The sequence below is a fragment of the Bufo bufo genome, chromosome 8, assembly GCF_905171765.1.
Source record: "Bufo bufo chromosome 8, aBufBuf1.1, whole genome shotgun sequence".
NCBI classification, from domain to species: Eukaryota; Metazoa; Chordata; class Amphibia; order Anura; family Bufonidae; genus Bufo; species Bufo bufo.
Genome location: NC_053396.1, coordinates 21,979,388 through 22,003,549, shown reverse-complemented (window position 1 = coordinate 22,003,549; position 24,162 = coordinate 21,979,388). Strand labels below are relative to the sequence as shown.

General features: G+C 48.3%; 1 protein-coding gene across 1 annotated transcript; it reads right to left on the bottom strand.

Moving 5' to 3' along the window:
- Nucleotides 1-245: 245 nt before the first annotated feature.
- On the bottom strand, nucleotides 246-22,995 carry FAM3A (FAM3 metabolism regulating signaling molecule A). The gene is made up of 10 exons (XM_040442043.1): nucleotides 22,889-22,995; nucleotides 18,088-18,161; nucleotides 17,314-17,424; nucleotides 17,120-17,143; nucleotides 5,443-5,566; nucleotides 5,260-5,318; nucleotides 5,011-5,061; nucleotides 3,354-3,438; nucleotides 3,150-3,276; nucleotides 246-1,705 (listed from the first exon to the last, which is right to left on the bottom strand). Exons 2-10 carry the CDS (start codon nucleotides 18,098-18,100, stop codon nucleotides 1,607-1,609), a joined length of 693 nt encoding a protein of 230 aa, XP_040297977.1. The 5' UTR covers nucleotides 18,101-18,161; nucleotides 22,889-22,995; the 3' UTR covers nucleotides 246-1,606.
- Nucleotides 22,996-24,162: the final 1,167 nt, after the last annotated feature.

Sequence of the window (24,162 nt, the reverse complement as noted above, 5' to 3'; positions counted from 1 at the left end):
AGAGCAGAGCCTCTAAGTGTAATGGGAACGCCCTTGTTGATCCTGAAGGCTCATTTGTATATATAAAAAAATGATTATTCTCAGCAATGCGGACACATATGAACATGGGACCAACACAGATGCCTTCAGCTGCCGAGCGCACATGTAGCAGGTCAGCCAGTGTCATAGGTACAAAACTGCTGACAGATGCCCTTTAATATATACTGAATAAGCATCTACTTTAAATAAAAACACAGGCGCTGGAATAAAAAACAAATTCAATTTAATGGAAAGTACACGTGACATTATGGTAAATCCTCTGTTTAAAAAAACGTCATCGTGAAGAAAGCACTTGGGCGTGCCCTCATCTGTCCCTACTCCATTACATACGCACTCGCAATCACTGTGCATGCACCCATTCCTAATGTAAGAGGTAGGTCTTACACCAGGGCAGCCATACGTCACTCCCCCTGAATAATGGTAGATGAAGGCTACTGATCCTCGCCCTCCATTCTGGATCATGGCTATATTTTTGGTGTGTGGTGTAAAATCACCACGATTTAATACCGCCCTCCCACCTCCCCGACTGTTTAATATTAAAATAAATTATAATTATCTTGTAACTTGGAACATCAGAGTAGATTATATCCACCCTTTGATAGACCTCTTAAAATACTTTGTCGCCATTGAGGAGGAAGTAGTGGTGGGCCATCAGATCTAGTGATGGGTCACCTATGCACAGGAAAAGTGGATGAGCAAAGGGGGTCCGACCGCTGGGGCCTCCAATCAAGAGAAGGAGAGTTTGGAGTCTCCCATTTCAGCATGTGCGCTGACACTCCACTCAGGTGGGACTGCCGGAGATGCAGATCGAATCTGAGTGGCATTGCTCATCCTCAATCATCATTCCATTGAAACAGGGGACACGGGACCCCCTTTCTTGCGATAGCCCAGAGGTCAGACACCACCTGTCCTGTGGATAGGTGATAAAGTGTCAATCTTAGTAAAACCCCTTTAATTAAAACAACTATTCCAAGCAGAAAACCCAAATACACTCTCTTGATTGAAAAAAAAAACGGGAACGTGTGGTTCGGATCCTGTTTCCCTTGACGTCATCTTCAACCAATCTGAAGGTCTTGAAATTTAGGACCGTTCTAGCCCTTAGCTCCCCTCCCCGGCCTCAAATGGCTTCAGAGTCTCCTGAGGAATCTGTCCGTGCACATCCAGTTGCAGGACATCGGAAACACGCGGTCGTGCTTTCAGAGGTTTAGCCCTAAAATTCATCTGCTGCTGCTCATGCAACGACGACCAACGACGACGAGACATGCATGGAAATGTACAATAGTTTTTTGCAGATTGCAGCTTGGTAGGTTTAGTTTCTTCATGCCGCGTATCAGGCAGACTGCACGCCTCACATGTACGGTCATCCGGAGGCACTGGAAGGAGGAGGAGGACACAGGACTAGCAGTAAGATCTGGATAAGGTGCAGTTTCTGTCGGCAAAGAATGGCCAACAGCTCAGAAAAAAATAAAAATAATAAAATCACAAAAATGGAGAAAATCGGGTCAGTTGCACGATCCATCACAAGCGCACTCAAGGTCCTGCTTGGGTTGATGTCTTCACCACTCTTTCACTCGACATCTAGCGTACGCTGGGGCACACAACCCTCCAACTCCACGGCCTCAGGCCAGCCTTCATACTTGTTGCTGCCTTTACTGTTCTTTATCAGCTGAGACACAAGGAGACAACTCTCAATATAGTAAAAAATATATATATAATAGTTCACCTAGCCTGTACCCTTTTAGAGATGGCAGCGATGCTAATGGCGGGGGACCAGGCACCTCTTCAGGCTGTTGGTATCACGGCCATGTCTAAGGGTAAAACGTGCAGATCAGGCGATTGTCGGGAAGGAAGCGTTGCTCGTCAGTGGAGGAGACCAGTGAAATTACATGCAGCGATCTCCTCCACAGTATAATGTCATTACTCATCCCCATACTAAAATCATTATTTGCCGGCAGCAGAGCGCGATTACACAGCACAACCTGCCGCCGGCAAATGATGATTTTTAAACCTGCTAAAAGATTCCAATTGCCCAATGAACGAGCATTTGTTCGCTCATCGGGTAAATCGGTGGCAGTATTACACCGACAGATCATCGTTAACGAGCATTCATGAAAACGCTCGTTAGCAACGATTAACTGCGCGTCCAATATTAGCTTAAGTCTGCATCACCTGTCTTGCGACGGCGCTAGTCAAATGTCGGGTCCGCAGTGCCGCATTTGGGAAGTCGCTGGATAAACGATGCTGCTCCTACAATCTAACAGGAGCAGATCGGATCCACACAATCACTATGGGGAATGGATATTGCGGATGTGCTGGCGGCCATCTAGCAGCCCATGCCCTAAGCTCTATACCCAAAATCCAGGTGACAGGTTCCCTTTAAGAACAATCAAGTTGGAAATAGTGACCTAAGGCTAGTTTCATATTAGCGCTAGAGATTCGGCAGGCTGTACCAGCAGGGAACAGCCTGCTGGATCCCTCTGTATTGCGGCACTGCCAAAAGCTTTAAGGGGTTTTCCCATCTCAGACAATTGGGGCATATCGCTAGGGTATGGCCCCCCATTGTCCACCTCTGGGTGCTGCACCTACACCGAGAACAGAGTCCCAAGAGGGCGCACTGTGCATGTGCAGCCGTCCCCCATTTCTTTGGGGCCGCCAAAAATAGCCGAGCTGGCTCAGCTGTTGCCATCGGCCCCATAGAAATGAATGGAAGCTGTGGCAGCACAAGCGTGATGCGCTCCCATTCACATCTATGGGAAGGGAGCTTGGTGGTGGCCGGACCCAGGGAAACCCAGGGTCCTTCGGCCACCACCTCCCCTGCTCCATTCTCGATATAGGTGCAGGTCCCAGCGGTGGGACCTGCACCCATCAGACAATGGGGACATATCCTAGCGATATGCCCCCATTGTCTCAGATGAGAATACCCCTGTCCAGCCCCATTAACTGTAATGGGGATCGGCAGAGATCCAGCCGCAATCCAGCAAATATGCCTAAAATCGGCTGGAAGAAAAATCGCTGCATGCATTATAGTGAACGGGGCCTGACGGAGACATTCAACCTTACTTCTATTACTATATACTACTTTATAACACACAAAGGAGAAGGAAACTTACCTGCTCAAATGGAGACTTATCCTGAACCCCTTTTGCTCCCACGAAAACCCAGCTATCTCTGAAGGCTACCTCCTTTGCTGAAGAGCTTCCCAGCTCATTGAACATCTTCCTGGCATCCTCACTCATTCTGGAAGAAGCAAAGAATGGAGCACACCACGGAAAAGACAAATTTTGGGAAACTTTGTGGCCTGATCAGTGACTTACTTTGTGGCTGGATCATCGTAAGAAGCCAACATCACCAAGGTGCCTTCATGGATGGGACGCAGGAAATTCAAAAGCTCGGATACATCTGAATTAAAAAAAAAAAAAAGACCAAACCCATGTTGTAAAGATGATAACTAGGCGAGGTGCATTGGGGGTAGAGGGGTACATGGACCCACAGAGATTAACACATTGGAAATGGCTGTCTAGTACAGACACAGTTGTAGTAAACGCTCAGCTGTAGGCAGGTGTGGATGGGTTTTTAGCTTTTGCATTTAAACAATAAAGTTTATATTCCCTGACAGCAAGAAAGATCTTACAAATGGAAAGTAATCAAAACACAAACTTATTTATAATCCACAAGTGGTAGCTTAAAGGGGTCGTCTCACTTCAGCAAATGGCATTTATCAGGGAGAGAAAGTTAATACAAGGCACTCACTAATGTATTGTGATTCTCCATATTGCTTCCTTTGCTGGCTGGATTCATTTTTCCATCACATTATAAATTGCTCATATCCGGAGGTTTACGACCACTCTAATCTAGCAGTGGTGGTCGCGCTTGCACACTATAGGCCTATGCGCACTCCCGTGGTCCCAGCCACCACAAAGCGAGCTTCGGATGCTACATCCAAAGCCGATTCGCTAAAAAATTTGTTAAAATGCTGTACAGATATCCTTCTCCGTACAGCAGTAGAATATACTGCCTCCAATGAGGTGAAGTCCATTATTCACAAAGTCGCGCGAGACTTTGTTGAATAACTTCGGTAATTGATTATTACAGTGAAAAACCACTTCAAAACTTGGAACCGAACTCGGCTTCGGTTCCAAGTGGTACCTTGGAACCGAAGCAGAGTTCGGTTGCAAGGTTTTTTTCACTGTAATAATTCATTTCCGAAGTTATTTGATGAAATCTCACGCAACTTCGTGAATAACGGACTTCACCTCATCAGAGACAGTACATTCTACTGCTACACAAAGAAGGATCTTCGTACAGCATTTTAACGAATTTTTTTAGCGAAGCGACTTCGGATGTAGCATCCGAAGCCGCTTCGCTCATCTCTAATCACAACACATTAGTAAGTGCCTTGTATTAATTTTCTCTACATGATAAATGCCATTGGCTGAGGTGACACAACAGCCATCGTGGTGCCGAAGAAGACCGGGAAGATCAGAGGTCTGATAAGATTGGGGGGGGGGGGGGGGGGGGGGGAGTCCAATCAGAGGTCTGATAAGATTGGGGGGGGGGTCCAACCAGAGGTTTGATAAGATTTGGGGGGGGGGGGGGGGGGGAGGTTTACAATCAGAGGTCTGATAAGATTGGGGGGTATGAATTTAGGTCTGATAAAGATTGGGGTCTAATCTGAGGTCTGATAAAAAAAAAAAAAAAAAAAAAAAGAGGAAGTCTTTATTATTTTCCTCCTCTAGGTGCGTCTTATAAAGTGAAAAATCCAGTAATATATTTATACATGTGTATGGGCTCAGGTTGGGAGAAAACGCTGTGGCCCGCCATCTAATGTGTATGGCCAGCTTAGCATTTCCAGACCTGCACGTCCCATTCATGCTATTCGTACTGGATGTGAACAGTAAGGCACCAGTTGCTTGTGCCGCCCGTGTAACCCTGCTACAACCACACAGTATAACCGTACACATCAGAACTTGCCTCCATCCCACATGTCAAACGTCTTGGCCTCTAGGAGTTCTCCATTCACTCCTGGAAATGCAAATGAAGAATATGTTGGTGGACATCAGCAGACATTATAGGACCCTACAGCAAAATTCAGAAAAGTCTGACCTCAAGAGTATCAAACATATGAGGAGATGCAGCCATAGAAGCTTTGCACTGCTCCATGGACTACGGGAATTCTGAAAATCTGAAGGTTGGTATAACAAGATCCGTCAGGCAACTGACCGTTAACTAGCGCAATATTCAGTCCCCGGCCGACGTTGTTCTGGACGCTGCTCATCACCCTGCAACAGAAAGCGAGCCGGTAACTGAAGGGAGGAAACTCTGCGTGCCCCGTTCATGCCATCTGGCATACTTGCTCAGCATCATGGGTACTACAACACCCACAGTCTTCCAGGCACGACTCACATTTTATCTTCAAAGCAGATTTTCGGGCCAATGACGTTCGCTGCTCCGCTCACTACCCGGAAGGCAAAGTGCTTTTCAGGACAAGGCTGCGGTAAGCCACATTTATATTTCCTAGGCCGTGGGTCTGAGAGGAAAGAAAAAGCAAGCAGAGGTCACGGACGGGCAAAGGGTGTAGACATGACATCGAAGAATGGGCCACTAAGGGTCAGTTATGAAACTGCCAACCACAGCACAAATGACATGAGGCCGGGAGCATAAACCGACCACCTGTGTATACCTTCAGGTGGTCACGCAGATCTGCACTCCGCGATAGCCACTATACGATTAGTACTTTGGTCTACAGCATCTAGATTTTGGGGGGGTTTTAGCGGTGTACCTGACGATTCGGCCCCCACATGTCTTTAAAGGGGTTATACCATTATTTTTTTCTTTTTTTAAACTCGTTTTATTAAAGGAAATTAGCACAAGCATGGTACATACAAGACATTGTGACAACCCACGCAGGGGTCAATGATAAAAGGTAGAAGGTTACATAATAATGGCTGGGATTGTAAACGGTTTGTAAATGCATAATACATACATAAGGGGCATCGTATCAATTACAGCCGTATATACGGTGCGAGCTCACTATTGATAAGTTGGGGAGTCAGGGAGGATCATCAATTGCCGAGTACATATGTGTAGTATGCAGGGTGAGCGGGGATGCGCACCAATCTCCCCAGACTTTATGTGGACAACCTGTGTGTTTATAGACAATATTCTCCATGGAGACTGCATGATTTACTAGGGAGATCCACTGCCCTCTTGAGGGGGGTCAATCTCCCATCCAACGCATGGCTATCGCCTTCCTGGCCAAAAACAGCGTCTCTCCAAGAAAAATTCGGTGATAATGCGACCAGGACTCCTCGTCTATAACCCCCAATACACAAAGCTTGGGACATAAAAAGGTAACGTCACAGGAACCATGGTTGCGGGGTCCTCCAACAATGAGGTCCAGAACTGGCGAATGATCTGGCAGTCCCACATCATATGCCAGAAGTTAGCGCCCTCCGCATCGCACCTGTGACACCTAGTAGGAGTAAGTCTTCCCGTCTTGTGAAGTCTAGTGGGTGTGAGGTAGCTGCGGTGAAGGATAAACAGCTGCACCATTTTGTTATTTATCGAAGGTGACACTTTAGTCGGGGTTTTCAAGGCCTCCTCCCATTCTTCAGGGGACAAAGAGGGTATTGACAGCCTCCACTTATCCTCAACTGCCAACGGGATCGCTGTCATGCGACAGTTAAGCAAGTGCGTATACAGTACTGACACGATGCCCCTTGGCCCCCGAGACCTCAGAACCCCAATGACGGGGTAGTTAGATATGCTCCTTTTCGCACCCTGGAATTGGGCCTGTAATGAGTGCCTCAGCTGGAGGTATCTGAAGAAGAGAGAGTGCGAGAATGAACGTAGCTGATCTCAGGACACCATGCCGTCTCCACTCAGATACTACGGGGACTGTATCAGGCAGGTCTTTGTGCACATTTAACTTAGAAGCCTGCCAGACCTAATGTGCTAGTTTGTGGATTGGGAGGAGGCCAGAGCCCTCAAGGACAGGCCACAGCGTGGATACACGCAGATAATCATGTAGAACTCTGCACTGGGCATTGAGGCGTCCGTGATCCACCACCTCAGGAATCTAAGTTGACTCGCTATAAAATAGAGAAAGAAATCTGGAAGGGACGCACCTCCCTGCAACTTCGATCTCTGCAGGACCGATAATGAGAGCTTCCTTCTGGCCTTGCCCCAAACAAATGAGGCGATTAGAGCGTGAATACGCTTAAAAAATCCTTGGGGTACCGGTGTGCAAGCGTGGGATGACAGGTATAGGCCCTTAGGTAACAGCACCATCTTTACTAGATTCAGTCTCCCCATGGTGGACAATGGGAGGGCTCCCCAAGTTTTCATCTTTTCCTGAAATACAGATTCTAGGGGTTCAATGTTCAGGGTATAAGAAAGATGTGGCTCTTTTGTAATTATTACCCCTAGGTATTTAAATCTATCGACTACAGGCAGATTGTGGCGATGCGCGGGCCAGTCGTGTGGCCAAAGTGGCATGATGGCAGACTTGGCCCAGTTTATGTACAGACCAGAGTACCGCCCGAAGCGCGCTATGATATCAATTGCTCTGGGAAGAGTCACCTCTGGGTCCGACATAAAGAAGATCAAGTCATCCGCGTATAATCCTATTCTGTCCTCTCTACCACCCGCACTTACACCCACATATACCTGATCCTGTCTAAATCTAATAGCCAGATGCTCTATTGCTATCGCGAACAATAGACAACCCTGTCTCGTGCCTCTATGCAGGGGAAACTTGTCAGAATGACTACCGTTAAGTTGGATATTACCAGTGGGGCTCTTGTATAGCGTTTCAATCCATTTAATGAATTTGGGACCAAAGCCAAAGCTCCTAAGTGCGGCCAACAGGAAGGGCCATTCTAATGAGTCGAAGGCTTTGGCAGTATCTAAAGAGGCCAGGGCCCATCTTGCCTCCTCAGATGCACCCATCTGCGTTACCACCTGAGCTCTCCTTATATTGTCAGAGGTGGATCTGCCGGGCATAAAGCCCGATTGATCAGTGTGGATCACTGACGTGATCACCCTATTTAATCTATTAGCTAGAATCCTGGTCAGGATTTTATAGTCCAAGTTCAAAAGGGAAATTGGGCGATAAGATCCACAGTCCAGCGGATCCTTGCCGGGCTTCAGAATCACTACAATAGTGGCATCGTACATAGAATCCGTCAAGGATCCGCGGCTCTGTACATATTCAATAGCCGTGGACCCAGGTTTTCCGCATATCTAGAGTAAACCTCAACTGGGATGCCATCCGGGCCAGGCGCTTTCCTTGACGGGAGATCTGTGATGTCTCGCGTTAACATCCTCCTCCATAAGACCTCTATCCAGGTCATCTAGCCGAGGATGAGACATCTCACGGAGGTATGTCTCCAACTCATGCCCTGAGTATGCCACAGCTGAATTATATAGGTCCCCATAGAAATTGCGAAAGCTCTTTAATATGTCTTCCACCGACTCGCCATATGCCCATCAGCATCCTGTATGCGGAGTACTGGGGGAGCCACATTGTTGCTGCGTGCAATGTGCGCAAGCAATTTCCCGGTCTGGTTGCCTGTTTCAAACGATTGTTGCTTAAGGAAGAAAAGTTTCCTTTTGCCCTTTTCTTCCAAATGCAGCATGTATCTTCTCCCTCTGGAGAGCCATTCAATTCTACGTTCCTCAGAGGGGGACTCGGTGAATGCCTTTTCGGCCTCCCTGCAGCTGGCATGCAGATCATTCTCTTTACGTTGCGAATCCCTCTTGACGTGGGAAATGGATGATTTGAGACACCCCCCGAGATATGCCTTTATGGTTTCCCAAAGCAACAAGGCGTCAGTTGAGTCGCCCTGAACCTCCAGGAACATCTTCAACTGGTCTGGAATTCTGTCGTTCGAGCCGAACAGAGACAGCCAAAACGGATGTAGGCGCATTTTACAGCCCTTACCGGCAGAATCAGTCATGGCTAGCTCTGCCAAAACCGGTGCATGATCAGAGGGTCCCTGAGGCCCAGAATGTATCTCAACCAGGTCAGTATATATCGTGGCCTTACCGAACATGTAATCTATCCTAGACAGGGCACCTCTGGCTGGGGTGAAGCAGGAGTATTCCCTAGTGTGCGGATTCCTAGCTCTCCACATGTCTATCCAGCCCATCTCCTGAGAAATCCTAGCGAGAACCGTGCTATCCCCTCCTGACCCACCTCTGTCGCCCCTACTGCTAAATCTGTCTAAGTTCTCATTCATAACCTGATTAAAGTCCCCCATGCAGAGTAAACGAGCACAAAGCCCGTGACTGCCTGTAGAAGGGAGAGATAGAGGCAGGGGGAGAAAAATATACTGTCCTCCTGGATCCACAACCGAGTCATGAAGCTCACACCTAAGGCTTTTATGGACCAACAGAGCGACCCCCCCTGGAGTGAGAACTACCATAAGCATTAAATAAGTGTGTTACCCGTTTCCAGAGTCAGATGGGTTTCCTGAAGACCTACAATATGTGGGTTGAATGAACGAATGTGGGAGAATACCGCAATCCTCTTTTTAGTATCTCCCAGACCCCTCACCATCCATGACAACACTCTCATGGAGGCCATGGGTGCTCTAGCAGTACATCAGAGACATAGACACTCACCCAGATTACACTTCCTGGGTATCCAGGTACCTGATCTCCATGCGGACGTGTCTCCCTTGCTACTTTTGTGAAGTGAGGTAACCATACTTGAGCAATTACGAACAGGTTTTAAAACATTAACAGTGACAACGTGAAAAGGTCGGAGCTAAAACCGACTAACATAATGGCCAATAACTCGGGGACCTGCGTAGCGTAGGTAGATGTAATGACTACGCAGGTTGTGCTCCCTCCCTCTTCAGCACATTGGTAAATAACAGCGGATCACATAGGCAAAGCGTCCAGCATTGCAAGAGAAGATATCCCCCACGCGCTTAAAGGAGCTCTCCTGTAAGTCCAGCAAGATTGAGTGTCACCAAATAAATGGGTCATTAGGTAAACGAATGACATTAAGACTTGCAAGAAATCAGCATCTGACTCAAGGAGCCAACAGCCATGGCCCACTGAAAACAGGAAAGAGGGGGAAATAATACTTGCTGATAGTATTCTTCGGCTTCTCTAGGATCACTGAAGAAAACAGATTTGTCGCCGTCTATCACTCTGAGACACGCCGGGTACGCCATTGAGTACTGGAAATTTAGGTCGCGGAGGCGGCGTTTGACCGCGACGAATGTGGCTCTTCTCTTCTGGAGGTCAGCGGAGAAGTCTGGGAACAGGGAGACACGTGCATTGTCATGTCTGATGTCTTGCTTGCTCGTGGCCTGGCTGAGGATGAGATCCCGGTCTCTCCAGTTTAGCAGTCGCGCCAGCAGAGGTCTTGGAGGAGCCCCAGGTGGGGGAAACCTGGCTGGGACACGATGCGCCCTCTCCACAGCATATGCAGGAGAAAAAGGCGCCTCTGGAAATTGTTCCCTGAACCAGGATTCTAAGAAGGCAGCGGGATCGCGGCCCTCAGCTTTCTCCGGAAGGCCCAGGATCCTTACATTGTTGCGGCGAGACCCGTTTTCCAGGTCATCACATTTCTGCTGCCACTGACCCACAGAGCGCTCCACCTCCTGCACTTTCCCCGCCATTGGTCTGGTCAGATCTTCCAGAGCAGACACGCGGTCCTCAGTAGTCTTGACCCGGTCTCTCAGCTGCTGCATGTCATGGCGGAGCAGGCTCACATCCACTCTCACCTCCTCCAGCTTCCCTGTGAGCGAGGACTGGCACGAGGATATCGCCACTAGCAGCTGCTCGTAGGCAGCTTTCAAGGTAAATTCAGGCTCAGCGCTTTCTTCTGCTTCCACCTGCTGGGCGGCCTGACCGCGGGTGACAGCCGCGGCGCCATTTTGGGCCTCCGACCGGGCGAATTCTTTTAGCCGCTCGGCGGCCGTTTGCGCCTTGTTGGGACCCATATTCGGTGTTCGGGGTCTTCTCCTTCATCTGCACACCGTCCACTCTGTATCAGGAGTCGGCAGTTTGACAGGATGGAACAGGATCGGTGAGGATAGCGGAGCTGTGCTCAAACGCGTGCTTAGATGCCGGCTACTGGCCACGCCCCCAGTTATACCATTATTTGGGTCCATTCATACGTCCGTTTTGGTGTTCCGCATCCGTTCCGATTAAAAACGGAACATTATGCGGATCCATTCATTTTCAATGGAATCCGCAAATAATCGGACAGCACTCATGGTGCTCTCCGATTCCGTGATTCCGTTCTGTTGGTTCCGTTATTCGGATCCTGGAAAAAAAATATACCCTGTCCTACTATTTGTCCGATTTTGCGTTCCGTCATCCCATTCTAGTCAATGGATCCGTCAAAAATGCGGATGACATGCTAAAAGCATCCTCATGTCCTCCAGATTTTCGGATCCGCAAAAAAACAGGAACGTTTATCTGGAAAGGTAAAAATACTGACGTGTGAATGCACCCTTAATCTGACAAATGAAAATCAGACATCATACAGTACAGGACAGTCTCTAACAACCAGCCCTGTACCTCACATGGATCCTGAGATCTCCCCTTTCATTGCTCCAATTGTTCTCTTCGAGCTAGCAGCTCCGCGAGTGTGTCCTTTCTGCAGCAGCTCTCTCCCCATCACAACTGAGGGGACATATCTTTTGTGCAGCAGCTTCCTCCGTATCACAGCTCAGGAGGCGTTTCCTTACTGCTGCAGCTCTCTCCCTATCACCGCTCAGGAGGTGTGTCCTTACTGCTGCAGCTCTCTCCCCATCACAGCTCAGGAGGTGTCCTTACTGCTGCAGCTCTCTCCCTATCACAGCTCAGGAGGTGTGCCCTTTCTGCTGCAGCTCCCTTCCTATCACAGCTCAGGAGGTGTGTCCTTACTGCTGCAGCTCTCTCCCTATCACAGCTCAGGAGGTGTGCCCTTTCTGCTGCAGCTACCTTCCTATCACAGCTCAGGAGGTGTGTCCTTACTGCTGCAGCTCTCTCCCTATCACAGCTCAGGAGGTGTGCCCTTTCTGCTGCAGCTACCTTTCTATCACAGCTCAGGAGGTGTGTCCTTACTAGAGTTGTTGCGATACCAAATTTTTGATTCGGTTTCGATACCATGAAAAAGTATTGCGATACTCGATACCATTCGATACCACGCGAAAAAAATAAACAAAAAAAGCCACGTGCATTCCTCATTTTTAAAAATGGCGAATCGCGCAGTTTTTATTTTATTTTTTCTGTTCCGGCATTCACCACCTAGATTTTTTTTTAATATTTTAATAGTTTGGACTTTTCTGACGTGGCGATGTAATATGTTTATTTATATATTTTATATGTGAAATTGGGAAAAGGGGGGTGATTTATACTTCATATTTTAGTGTTTTTTTTTTTTTAACTTTTTATTTAATAACTATTTCCCCCCTTAGGGGCTAGAACCTGGGATCTTTCATCCCTTTTCCTATTCACCCTGATAGATCTCTATCAGGGTGAATAGGACTCCACACTGTCCCTGCTGCTCTGTGCTTTGTGCACACAGCATCAGGGATGTTACCATGGCAACCAGGGCTTCTGTAGCCTCTTGGCTGCCATGGTAACCGATCGGAGCCCCAGGCTTACACAGCTGGGGCTCCGATCAGAAGCTGCCACTGCACCACCAATGAGGGGGAGTGGAGAGGTCCCTGTGGCCACTGCCACCAATGATTTTAATACTGGAGGGTTGAGAGGGGCCGGCGCACTGTGCCACCAATGATTTTAATGGGATGGGGGGATTGAGGGGGGGGGCACACTGCACCACCAATGATTTTACCCCTTTATACAGGAGGCGGGTACTAGCAGATCAGCGGCAGTTAACTGCCGCTGATCGCAGCTCCCTGTCAGGGGCAGGGTGCCGGCAATGCGATTCTGCTGCCGGCACCCGCCTCCTGTATGTGTTAAAGACTGACTACTGTATATGAGTCCAGACTTTCACTATTAGGCCACATAGAGCGGCGCCCAGCGATGTCTCAGCACTCACCATTTAGTCCTGGGCGCCGCTCCGTTCGCCCGCAGTGCCCCATTACTGTCTCCTCTCCTGCTCCACATGCTGCTGATTACTATCGGAGCGATGGGAGGAGACATCAGCTTCACTAGTGGGCGTTCCTTCTCCCTGGCTGTAGCGCTGTCCAATCGCAGCGCAGGGAAAAGGAACGCCCACTAGTGAAGCTGATGTCTCCTCCCATCGCTCCGATAGTAATCCTATCATTGGGGGCGCAGTGCGCCCGCCCCTCTCTTCTCATTGCCGCCCCTCCTCCACCCCCTCTCTTCTCATTGCCGCCCCTCCTCCGCCCCCTCTCTTCTCATTGCCGCCCCTCCTCCGCCCCTCTCTTCTCATTGCCGCCCCTCCTCCGCCCCTCTCTTCTCATTGGTGGCAGCGGCAGCAGCACAGGGGGAGGGAGGACAGCTTCCTTCTCCCCGTGCTGCTGAGAGAGAACATGAGCGCGCCGATAGCAGCGCGCTCATGTTCAGAGATACTAGACTGCGCAGAAGCGCAGCCCAGTATCGAAAAAACGGAAATCCCGGTATCGTATCGATACCGGGACAAAAGTATCGATTGGGTATCGAAATTTCGATACCCGCAACAACCCTAGTCCTTACTGCTGCAGCTCTCTCCCTATCACAGCTCAGGAGGTGTGTCCTTACTGCTGCAGCTCTCTCCCTATCACAGCTCAGGAGGTGTGTCCTTACTGCTGCAGCTCTCTCCCTATCACAGCTCAGGAGGTGTGTCCTTACTGCTGCAGCTCTCTCCCTATCACAGCTCAGGAGGTGTGTCCTTACTGCTGCAGCTCTCTCCCTATCACAGCTCAGGAGGTGTGTCCTTACTGCTGCAGCTCTCTCCCTATCACAGCTCAGGAGGTGTGTCCTTACTCTCCCTTTTACAGCTTAGTGGTGGTGCACTTTCTACTATAGCTCTTTCCCTGTATCTGCAACAACATAAAGCTGGTGACAGTTGAAGATTTAAACTGAGCACTTGCGACCACCTCATGGAGGTGGAGAAGAAAGAAAATTAAAATAACAAACAGCAGGTGGCGCTATACAGATACATTTTATTGAATTGCTCACGCACTTTTTCCCCCCAGGCCGGCAGTGTAACGTCACTCACTCAGTCATGCTCCTTCCACTTCATTAATGAAGCTGGCGGAGCAGGAGCGTGAATGAGTGAGTGACGTTACGCTGCCGGCCTGCCCGCCGCTTTGTTAGTGAGTACTACTACAGACGATTACGGTAGTTTAACAAACCAGAGCCCCTGCTTGAGCATTAAATAAACAGACTTTACATATGAAGACTGCTGTGAGCAGGGCCTGGTGTAATGGGGGTCACTATTCACACAGGGACATGAGAAGACAGAGGGGACCAGCATAAGAGGCTATATATGTGTCACCCACAGATCCCCTCCATGACGATGCATCATCCACAGATCCCCTCCATGACGATGCATCATCCACAGATCCCCTCCATGACGATGCATCATCCACAGATCCCCTCCATGACGATGCATCATCCACAGATCCCCTCCATGACGATGCATCATCCACAGATCCCCTCCATGACGATGCATCATCCACAGATCCCCTCCATGACGATGCATCATCCACAGATCCCCTCCATGACGATGCATCATCCACAGATCCCCTCCATGACGATGCATCATCCACAGATCCCCTCCATGACGATGCATCATCCACAGATCCCCTCCATGACGATGCATCATCCACAGATCCACCATTAGTTCAAAACCCACCAAAAGCACACCTTTAAATATTTTTTTTTTCTCATTTTCTTCCTCAAAAACCTAGGTGCGCCTTATAAAGCGAAAAATACAGTATTTTTTTTTTTTATTACATGCGATTACAAAACTATTCAGATCCAGGTGCTAGCTTGAAAAGGGTAGAATGTGTTTGGTGGCATAACCCCTTTAAGTCTGTTAGTGGCTTCCCTTCCATAGAGGCAGAGCATACAACTGCCACGGGGCACAGCACAGAACTGGCCTGGGCCTCATATATGACACACAGGAGTATTTTCCTGCTGCCACCACTAGGGAGCGCTCACTGCATAGAAGATCTTACCATACATTTACCACAAATCCATATGCTCTGAGCTCCCCCTAGTGGTGGCTGCAGGTGCCAGAGTTTTATAATTTATTACATTATTTGAAACTTTTGGCAGACCTTCATATTTACAAAACCCTTGCCAGTCATACCACACAGGTCTTACAGTGCCCAGATTTTTATATATTATTTTTTTTTTGGAGGGGGGGGGTACCTCCCAATTTGCAATCCTGAGCTCCAACCCCTATAGAGACATATTACAAAATTACGCTGGTCTTGCAAAAAAAAGTTTTTTCTCTGCCCTCAGTGTACTTAGGAGAGAGTTATGGCACATTATAGAACTGTAGAATCAGTGCCAATGTATAATTTATCACATAGATGGGTACAGAAGTACAGGTTAAAGTGGAACTCCATAACACCCCCACTATGTATGCCTGCTGCTACCTGAAAAACCTCTTCTATATCTCACTTGTGGTTCTATTGTCTGTAGGTACCTCATTGCTTTAATAAAACGCAGCACTTTCTGCACCGACACCGGCTGCAAGCAAAGCTACAGTGTAAAGCATGGGGGAAGAGACAGGTCAGCACCTGACCACCTGCTGAGAATATCAATTGCTGCCATTGTTGATCATATTACCGTATATTCCAATGGAGCAAACTAAAAAGCAAGCAGTGACAATGACAGAAACTCAACGGCAGGTAAGTGGCACCCAATGATAGTGACTACAAGCACGACGGCCTTCCCGCCTGTCTGAGTGGAGCAGTCATTTGGGTCTGTGGTTGGTAAATGAGCCTTAGTTTGCAGGGTAGACTTTATCCATGGGTGACCATGCAGACACTTCAAATGTGATTAGCGCTCACTAATCATGCATAGGTCTTGGTATAAACATGTAGACGGTCTGGTACGTTCAGTAGAGGTGTGCTCTTATCGGAGGCGGGATATTCCCATCTCGCACACACCACAGGATATAATATGAATGTCTGATACACGTGGGTCCCACCTCTCCATTAGGGCGCATTCAGATGACCATGCTGTGCTTTGCGGTCTGCAAATTGCGGATCCGCAAAAGATGGATGCCGTCCGTGTGCCTTCCGCAATTGCGGACAAGAATAGGACATACTCTATATTTTTTGCGGCACCTCGGAACGGAACAACGGATGCGGACAGCACACAGTGTGCTGTCCTCATCTTTTGCAGCCCCGTTGAAATGAATGGGTCGGCACCCACTCCGCCAAATTGCGGAACGGATGCGGACCCATGCAGGACGGTTGTCGGGGATGCAGGTTGCAGGTCCGATAGGAGCCGCATTTATCATACATTTATGGCATATCCTGTGAATATATTTAAAGGGCATCTGTCGGCAGATTTGTACCTATGACACCGGCTGACCTGTTACATGTGCGCTTGGCAGCTGAAGGCATCTGTGTTGGTCCCATGTTCCTATGTGCCCGCATTGCTGAGAAAAATGATGTTCTAATATATGCAAATGAGCCTCTAGGAGCAACGGGGGCGTTGTCGTTACACTTAGAGGTTCTGCTCTCTCTGCAACTGCCGCGTCCACTGCACTTTGATTGACTGGACCAGGTATGATATTTTCATTATCTGAACCTGTCAATCAAAAGTGCAGAGGGCACGGCAGTTGCAGAGAGAGCAGAGCCTCTAGGTGTAATGGCAACGCCCCCGTTGCTCCTAGAAGCTCATTTACATATAATAAAACACCCTTTTTCTCAGCAATGCAGGCACATATGAACATGGGACCAACACAGATGCCTTCAGCTGCCAAGCGCACATGTAAAAGGTCAGCCAGTGTCATAGGTGCAAAACTGCTGACAGATGCACTTTAAGATGGGGATACCCCTTTAAATGGTGTCATGCATACAGCTGTGTGCACAGCAACTTCACGATTAGCGTGTGGATTTAGAATGGTTAGTGAGAATCATTGGTTAAGGTTTCCAGTGAGAAGAAGTTAGTAGAAGTCACTGGCACGAATACTCACCAGCCGTACTGATCACATCGGAACCTGCAGATAATGAGCACAATTAAGACAACATGGCAAATATATCAAGCAGGGCGGCAATACATTGGGGGGAGGGGGGAGAGTGCAGTGTGGCTTCGATGGAGCATATAATACCATTTACGAGTCTATGAGATGAGGGAGGCACAGCACGGGGCGTATGACGGTTTACTTACCACCCATAATCTGCTGTAAACGGGGGAAGCCATTCTGTGTTCCCAGGAGGATTCCCGCTAATATCCATGTCAGGCCCAGGGTGAGCAGTACCACGATTATACGCACTGGACCTGTGGTCAGGGGAGAGAAGTCAATGTAGCTCTCAGACATCTCATTCCCATCAAATAAAGTTATGATCGGTGGGGTCTGACCCGGGGGACCCCCACCAATCCGGAAAATGAAGGGTGAATGCAAGAGCCTGGGGCTGGGCCAGGAACTGCAGACCTAAATCAGCACTGTGGCCCTTTCATTTTCAGAATCATGGAGGTCCCAGAGGTCAGACCCCCATAGATCCTAGCGATATGACATCACTTTACAAGATGCCAATAACCCTTTAAAGGAGTCTTCTATATTGATGACCTATCCTCAGGATAGGTCATCAGCATCTGATCGGCGGGGGTCCGACTCCCAGCACTCCTGCAGATCAGCTGTCTGAAGGGACTGCGGCGCTCCAGTCTCCTCACACCTTACCAAGCACAGCGCCATACATTGTATTGTGGCTGTTCTTGGTATTGCAGCTCAGCCCCATTCACTTGAATGGGACTGAGCTGCTCCTAAGCCACGTGACGTCGCTGGCCTGGGAAGAAGTTGCAATTCTGACTGGAATACAGCTGATTGGCAGGGGTGCAGGGAGCCCGAACCTCACCGATCAGATACTGACGAGTCCTATCCTGAGGACAGGTCATTAATATATAGAGGACCTGGAAAACCCCTTTAAGAGTTGGAGAACTTACCCGCTAACCGCATAATTCAGTGAAGAGGCACAAGTCCGGCCCTAGTGCACTGGGCTCTTCTCTTCTAGCCGTATCTGGAAAACAGGAAGCGCATGTGTAAAAGATATTACTACATGCATTGCACATGCAGGGTTAATGGGACTGCCACCTAATGATCTGGGGGATGAAAGGAATCAAAAAGACCCTCTACTGAGAAACACGTAACTTGGGTGTCACACACACAGTCAATGGATTCCACGTAAATCATGACCCGACATTCATGACCAAGTAACGCTGGAATGATCTGGTAATCTGACAGTCTCCCACTAGATGGCGCTGTGTTACCAGTGTTTAGGGACCACATACTCTTACAGGTCTATTTAGGGTGTGATAAGTGGCAAAACATACAACCCAAAACCGAATTTCACTCTTTGATCACACCCCAAAATAAACACGCCAAAATTAAATCAGACCTCCCGCGTCACTTAACCCTCCTTGCTCCTGCAGCGAGCCGTCCTCCTCGCTCTCCAGCACGGTCATATGCAAGATCTTGTCGCTGGGGCCGAGGAAGGAAATGCTCATCAGTCCCAGGGTCACGACGTGGCGCCAGGAAGGCTTTTGGCTGATAGTCCAGAAATCTTCTCTCTTTGTGAGACTTGTGGCTGTGGCTTACGGCTAGAGAGGAGCGCATTTCATATTTTGACATTCGTTTACGCTTCGTTTGACGGTTAACTGTGAATTACGTTATGGATTCCGTTACCACGGACCATAACGCAATTCTATGACGGAATGCCTTTATAATAGGAGTCTATGGGCTGCATAACGGATCCGTCCCGTTTCCGTTATGGTTCGTGGTAACGGAATCCGTAACGCAATTCACCTTTTACCAACAAGCGAAGTGTGAACCAATGTCATAAGCGGAAATTCACTCATCTCTACTTACGGTTGTCAGGGCATGCTGGCAGTTGTAGTTGTTAAATCTAACTCTATGCTCTTGTCTCAAGGTGAAAAGTAAATGTTTGCCGGTAAACACCGCTGCCTCCTTACAGCGTGTCTCACAGGCTCGTCACCGGAAGGCATCGCGCTGCCTTCCATGCCATCGGGTCCCCCCTACAGCCCCACGGGGAACCGATGGCACCGCCGCCCGCAACATAAAAAGCAGCAAACCGCAGGTCGGGGGGGGGGGGGGGGGGGGGGGTTTCACAGGACCCCCCCGCGCATTGAGCCAAGGTGCCTGCTCAATGATTTGAGCAGCCACCTTGTTCCGATCACCGCCCAGCATGGTGTCGCAATGAGACATGTTGCGACGTGAAAACTGGAGAAAATCCAACTTGGTTGGATTTTTTGCGACTGTTGTGTCGCAACGTGTTGCGTTGCTAGACCACTGAAATACATTATATGAAATGTAATTTAACCCTAAACGGATAGTGACGGCTTCTACTCAGGATACGTCATCAATATTGCACTCCTTGAAAACCCCCTTTAAACAGGGTATAGCCCAGCAAAAAAAAAAATATATAATTGTACAGTACTGTAAGAAGGTACAAGGAATCATCGTGGATGATAGGTACGTGTCACCAAGGTTCCTGGCCTCGGTGGAGTGGAGCAGTTGCTGTTTGACACCTTAATACTTAGTATGGCTGTATAGCTGATCCAGGACGGCTCTTACTGGGAGTAGTCAAAGTGCTGGGTGGGTGACTACTCCCCATGTTCCAGGCCGGGTTTTGCCAGGCCTAAAAACCAGCCAGCACTGCCAGGTGAGGAGGATTACCTCAGTCTGACAGTGGAGCTCAGGAGATGTATGTGCTGGGATCTGAGGCTTGTGCTGGAGGGCTGAGACCCATCTGTAAGGGAAAGGGGCCCCCTGAAAGCCTGCTATGGACTGCTGGAGGCAGAACTGCCAACAAGGTGATTTTTGCTATGTGGACTTTCCATTGTGTGTGAACTAACACCAAGACTGCAAAGTGACGTTTTGTTTCTGCTTTATGTGTGAATAAACACGGAAGTTTGATTTAAGAACTGGTAATTTGCCTCTGTACTGCGTCCGCACACCCTGTCTACCAGAGCGAGTCCAAACACAAGTACATTTTAAGATCCCCCCCCCACAAAGGAACCCTATGGTACCGGATGCCACTGTACGGCATTCATCTGAGGCACGTGCTTAAAGGGGGCTGTCTCATCTCAGAAAATGGGGTCATATCGATATAGGACCAGCACCTATATCGAGAACAGAGTCCTGCAAAATGGTGGCTGCAGGACTCCCCAAGCGCTCTCCCCATAGAAGTTAATGGGAGCGCACCGAGCATTACCAGCCACCACTCCCATTCACTACCATGGGCCCAATGGAAACTTTCGGTAGACCCATAGAAATGAATGTAGGGCGGCTGTGCATGTGATGTGCGCTCCCCACCACTTTCAGAGCTCCGTTTTCAATATAGGTGCGGGTCCCCCAGCACCTTTAAAACAATGGGGGCATATCCTAGCGATACACCCCCATTGTCTGAGATGAGACAACCCCTTTAAAGTGTAACTGTCATTTTTTTATTGGCTCGTTTATTAGAGCTGGGCATGTATACCGGAGTTAGTCTGTCAGTGATTGCCAAAAGATCTGTAATTACCTTATAATAACAGCTTTCATTAATGTCCCCTGTCCCTTTCTACTGCTCCCTTGGCTTGTCTGTCTTCCCTTTAGTATAAACAGAATACGGAGGGGCGGTCCTTCACACTGCAGGCCTGCATGAGGCTTCAGAGTAAGGAGGCGTGTCTCTCAGTAATCCATTCTGATTGGCTGGCAGGGAGCTGCTGGCTACAGCAAGTGTGTATGGGAAGTGAGGGAAAGCAGTTTTGGCCTCAGAGAACTGGCAGAGGTGCCATCTTGAGAAGATCCTCATATTGTAGAAGGCTAAAGGGGTTCTGCACTTTTTTTTAACTGATGCTCTATCCTCTGAATAGATCATCAGCATCTGATCGGCGGGGGTCCGACACCTGGGACCCCCGCCGATCAGCTGTTTGAGAAGGCAGCGGCGCTCCAGCACCACCGCGGCCTTCTCACTGTTTACCGCTGGCCCAGTGACGTCACGACTGGTATCAACTAGCGTGGGCGGGGCTAAGCTCTGTTCACTTGAATGAAGCCTAGCCCCGCCCACACTAGTTGAAACAAAGTGCAGAACCCCTTTAAAACAGCCATAAATAAGGGAAACTGTGGTAAGTGAAGAAACTAATGATTTCTTTATGCATAATGCTCCAACAGCAGTAACATGTGCTAAAACTGCTTTTTTTTTATATAAAAACATGACAGTTACACTTTAAGGTATATGTCGTCATGTGAACACGGCCTTAAAAAGTGCATCAGGCAACGTGTCACATAAAGGGTCATTAGAGAAGACATGGTTACACTGGCCGTGGAAAAATACCCGTTATGGAATTGTATTATGAGCATAGAAATGGGATGAGAACAGGCGGCACCGACGTCTGGGTGGGGCGGCCTACCCAACCTCTCAGTCAGCTGCTGACCACAGCCATGTGCAGATTATATATAATTTATCCCTGTTACGTCATCTCAGAGATCTGAAGCCACTGTATTGTACACACAGCCGGCGGCGGTGACACATGTCCTGGCATATGGCGTTCACACTCCATGGTACAGAAGGGCTGGCATGACCCAGTGTGTTGACACGTGCCGCTTATCGTCCGGGCAGTTTTCTCAGGTTAGACAGATCACCGCCCATTACCTTATACTCAACTGTGCCAACTACACGGCACATGCACCCCCAGGTTACTACAGAGCATGCATGTGCCAGGTTACTGCAAAATCTGCCTAGGTGCCCGGGCGTTGTCTACTGCTGGGAGGACTGAGCAGAGTCCTGCTGCTACAGCCTGCCATGCTTTTCTCCAGGGCTACAAAAAAATGGCCGCTTCCAAAAACAGCACCACACCTGTCCACAGGTTGTGTGCGGTATTACAGCTCAGCCCCATTCACTTCAATGGAGCCAAGCTACTACAGTACCGGGCGCTGTTTTGGGAATAAATCAGCCATCTTGGTCTAATCCTGGACATCCCCTTTAAAGACTTTTTTTTTTTTTTAACCAATTCCAAGAGGACAGAGACGGGCATGCAGACTCGGGTGAGCGATGCCACCACTGCCGTGCCAACCCTCTCTATTCTGCTAAAGGTCATTGGCGGAGTCAATGGAGGAGATGCCACTTACCACTATGGGCTCAAGATGAAAGGTAACAGCGGTCATGTGATCAGCATAGGTCATGTGACACCCAGCAGCCATTTAGAGGTCACATGACCAATGCCATATGTCAGACTTAAAGGAATTTTCCACTTTTATTAGAAAAAAAAAAAAAAAAAAAATATGACATCTATTTGGCTGGAAATAACTTGGCGCAAGTGCTGCCAAGCTGCTTCTCGCCTTCCCAGCCTGGTTGCTAGGGACATACTGCTTAGCAACCGTGTGTCGTTGCCATGCTGCGTATCACTAGCAACCAGATTACTGAGGTCAACTAGTTTTACCAAAGGACCAAGTGAAGAAAATAATGTATTCCTATAAACAGTTTAAGTGGAGAACCCCTTTAAGCACGTGACAAAGCTATATATAGACAGCCTAGCAGGGATTATATGGTTGCTATGGTAACAGGCCAAGCTTCTGCAGTCATTTTAGACATTTCCCAACCTGACACAACCAAGGTTTCCGAACACACGCACAGTCCCTGCCATGGAACTACAAGTGCCAACATGCCTGCCAAGTCACTGCCATATGCTGGGACTCGAGGACGACAAGGCAGTCTCAGGCCAAAGCTGACAGCAGGACACTCACCTCCGCTCACTGTTATATCCCGTTATATCACGATATTATGGTCCGGCGACAGCTTCCCACCCGTAACATATCCGGAAGTATTCGCTGTCCCGAAAGGTGTCGCCTACGAGTTTTCTCAGAACGTGATTGGTTGAGAAGAACGTGGCTCGCCAGTGATTGGCTGTTTATTTAACCAATAGGGACGCGTGTCTTTCCAGGACGGCTGCCGCTCAGGGTCAAGCCTCGGTTCGGCCATGTTGCTACACCCAAGAAGCGGTGTTTTCATGGTTGTCTATGCTGAAACTGCGCTCTGATGGAGGTGACGTGAGGATTCCAGTATTGGGCTTCCTTTCATCTATAGAAAACAGAATTGCGATATGACAGATTTATTGGGTGGACTAATTTTAGAAGTGTGCGTTCTATCTCATGGCAAATAAGGTTAGAGGTAGGGTAATGACTTATCAGCACGCTCAGGTGCCAAATCAAACTACCATACAGTGCTCAAATAATACCGTCATGCAGTGCCATAAAGAGAAAAATAATACCCCCATAAAATGCTGTTATACTGCCATATAATGCCAAAATAATACCCCTCTACAGAGTCATAATGCTGCCATACAAAGCCACAATAATACCACCATACAGTGCCATAATACTGCTATACAATGCCACAATAATACCTCCATACAGCGCCATAATAGTTCCATATAAAGCCAAAATAATACCCCCAGAGGCCCAGACAGTGCCATATAGTTCCAAACAAAACCAAAATAATACCCCCATACAGTGCCGTAATACTTCCATACAAAGCCAAAATAATACCCCCATACAGTGGCATATTGCTACCAAAGTCAAAAATATTACCCTCATACATACAGTGCCATAAGACTGCAATATAAATTCAAAACAATACCCCATACAGTGCCATAATACTGCTATACAAAGCAAAAAATAATACCCTCATACAGTGCCATAAGACTGTCATATAAATCTAAAACAATACCCCCATACAGTGGCATATGACTGATAAACAAAGCCAGAATAATACCCCCATTTAGTGCCATAATACTGCCGTACAAAGCCAAATAAAACCCATATACAGTGCCATAATACTGCAATACAAAGGCAAAACAATACCCCAATACAGTGCCATAATGCTGCCATACAAACCCGAATAATACCCCTATACAGTGCTGTAATACTTCAATACAAAGCCAAAATAATACCCCCATACAGTGCCATAATACTTCCATACAAAGCCAAAATAATACCCCTATACAGTGCTACAATACTGC

What these genes read in the sequence shown, in the direction of transcription:
- FAM3A (XM_040442043.1), bottom strand. An exon ending in TTTACAGCAGATTATGGGTG is followed by an intron (nt 17,144 to 17,313) that starts GTAAGTAAACCG and finishes CATTATCTGCAG; the next exon opens with GTTCCGATGTGATCAGTACG. An exon ending in CGATGTGATCAGTACGGCTG is followed by an intron (nt 5,567 to 17,119) that starts GTGAGTATTCGT and finishes CTTTCCTCTCAG; the next exon opens with ACCCACGGCCTAGGAAATAT.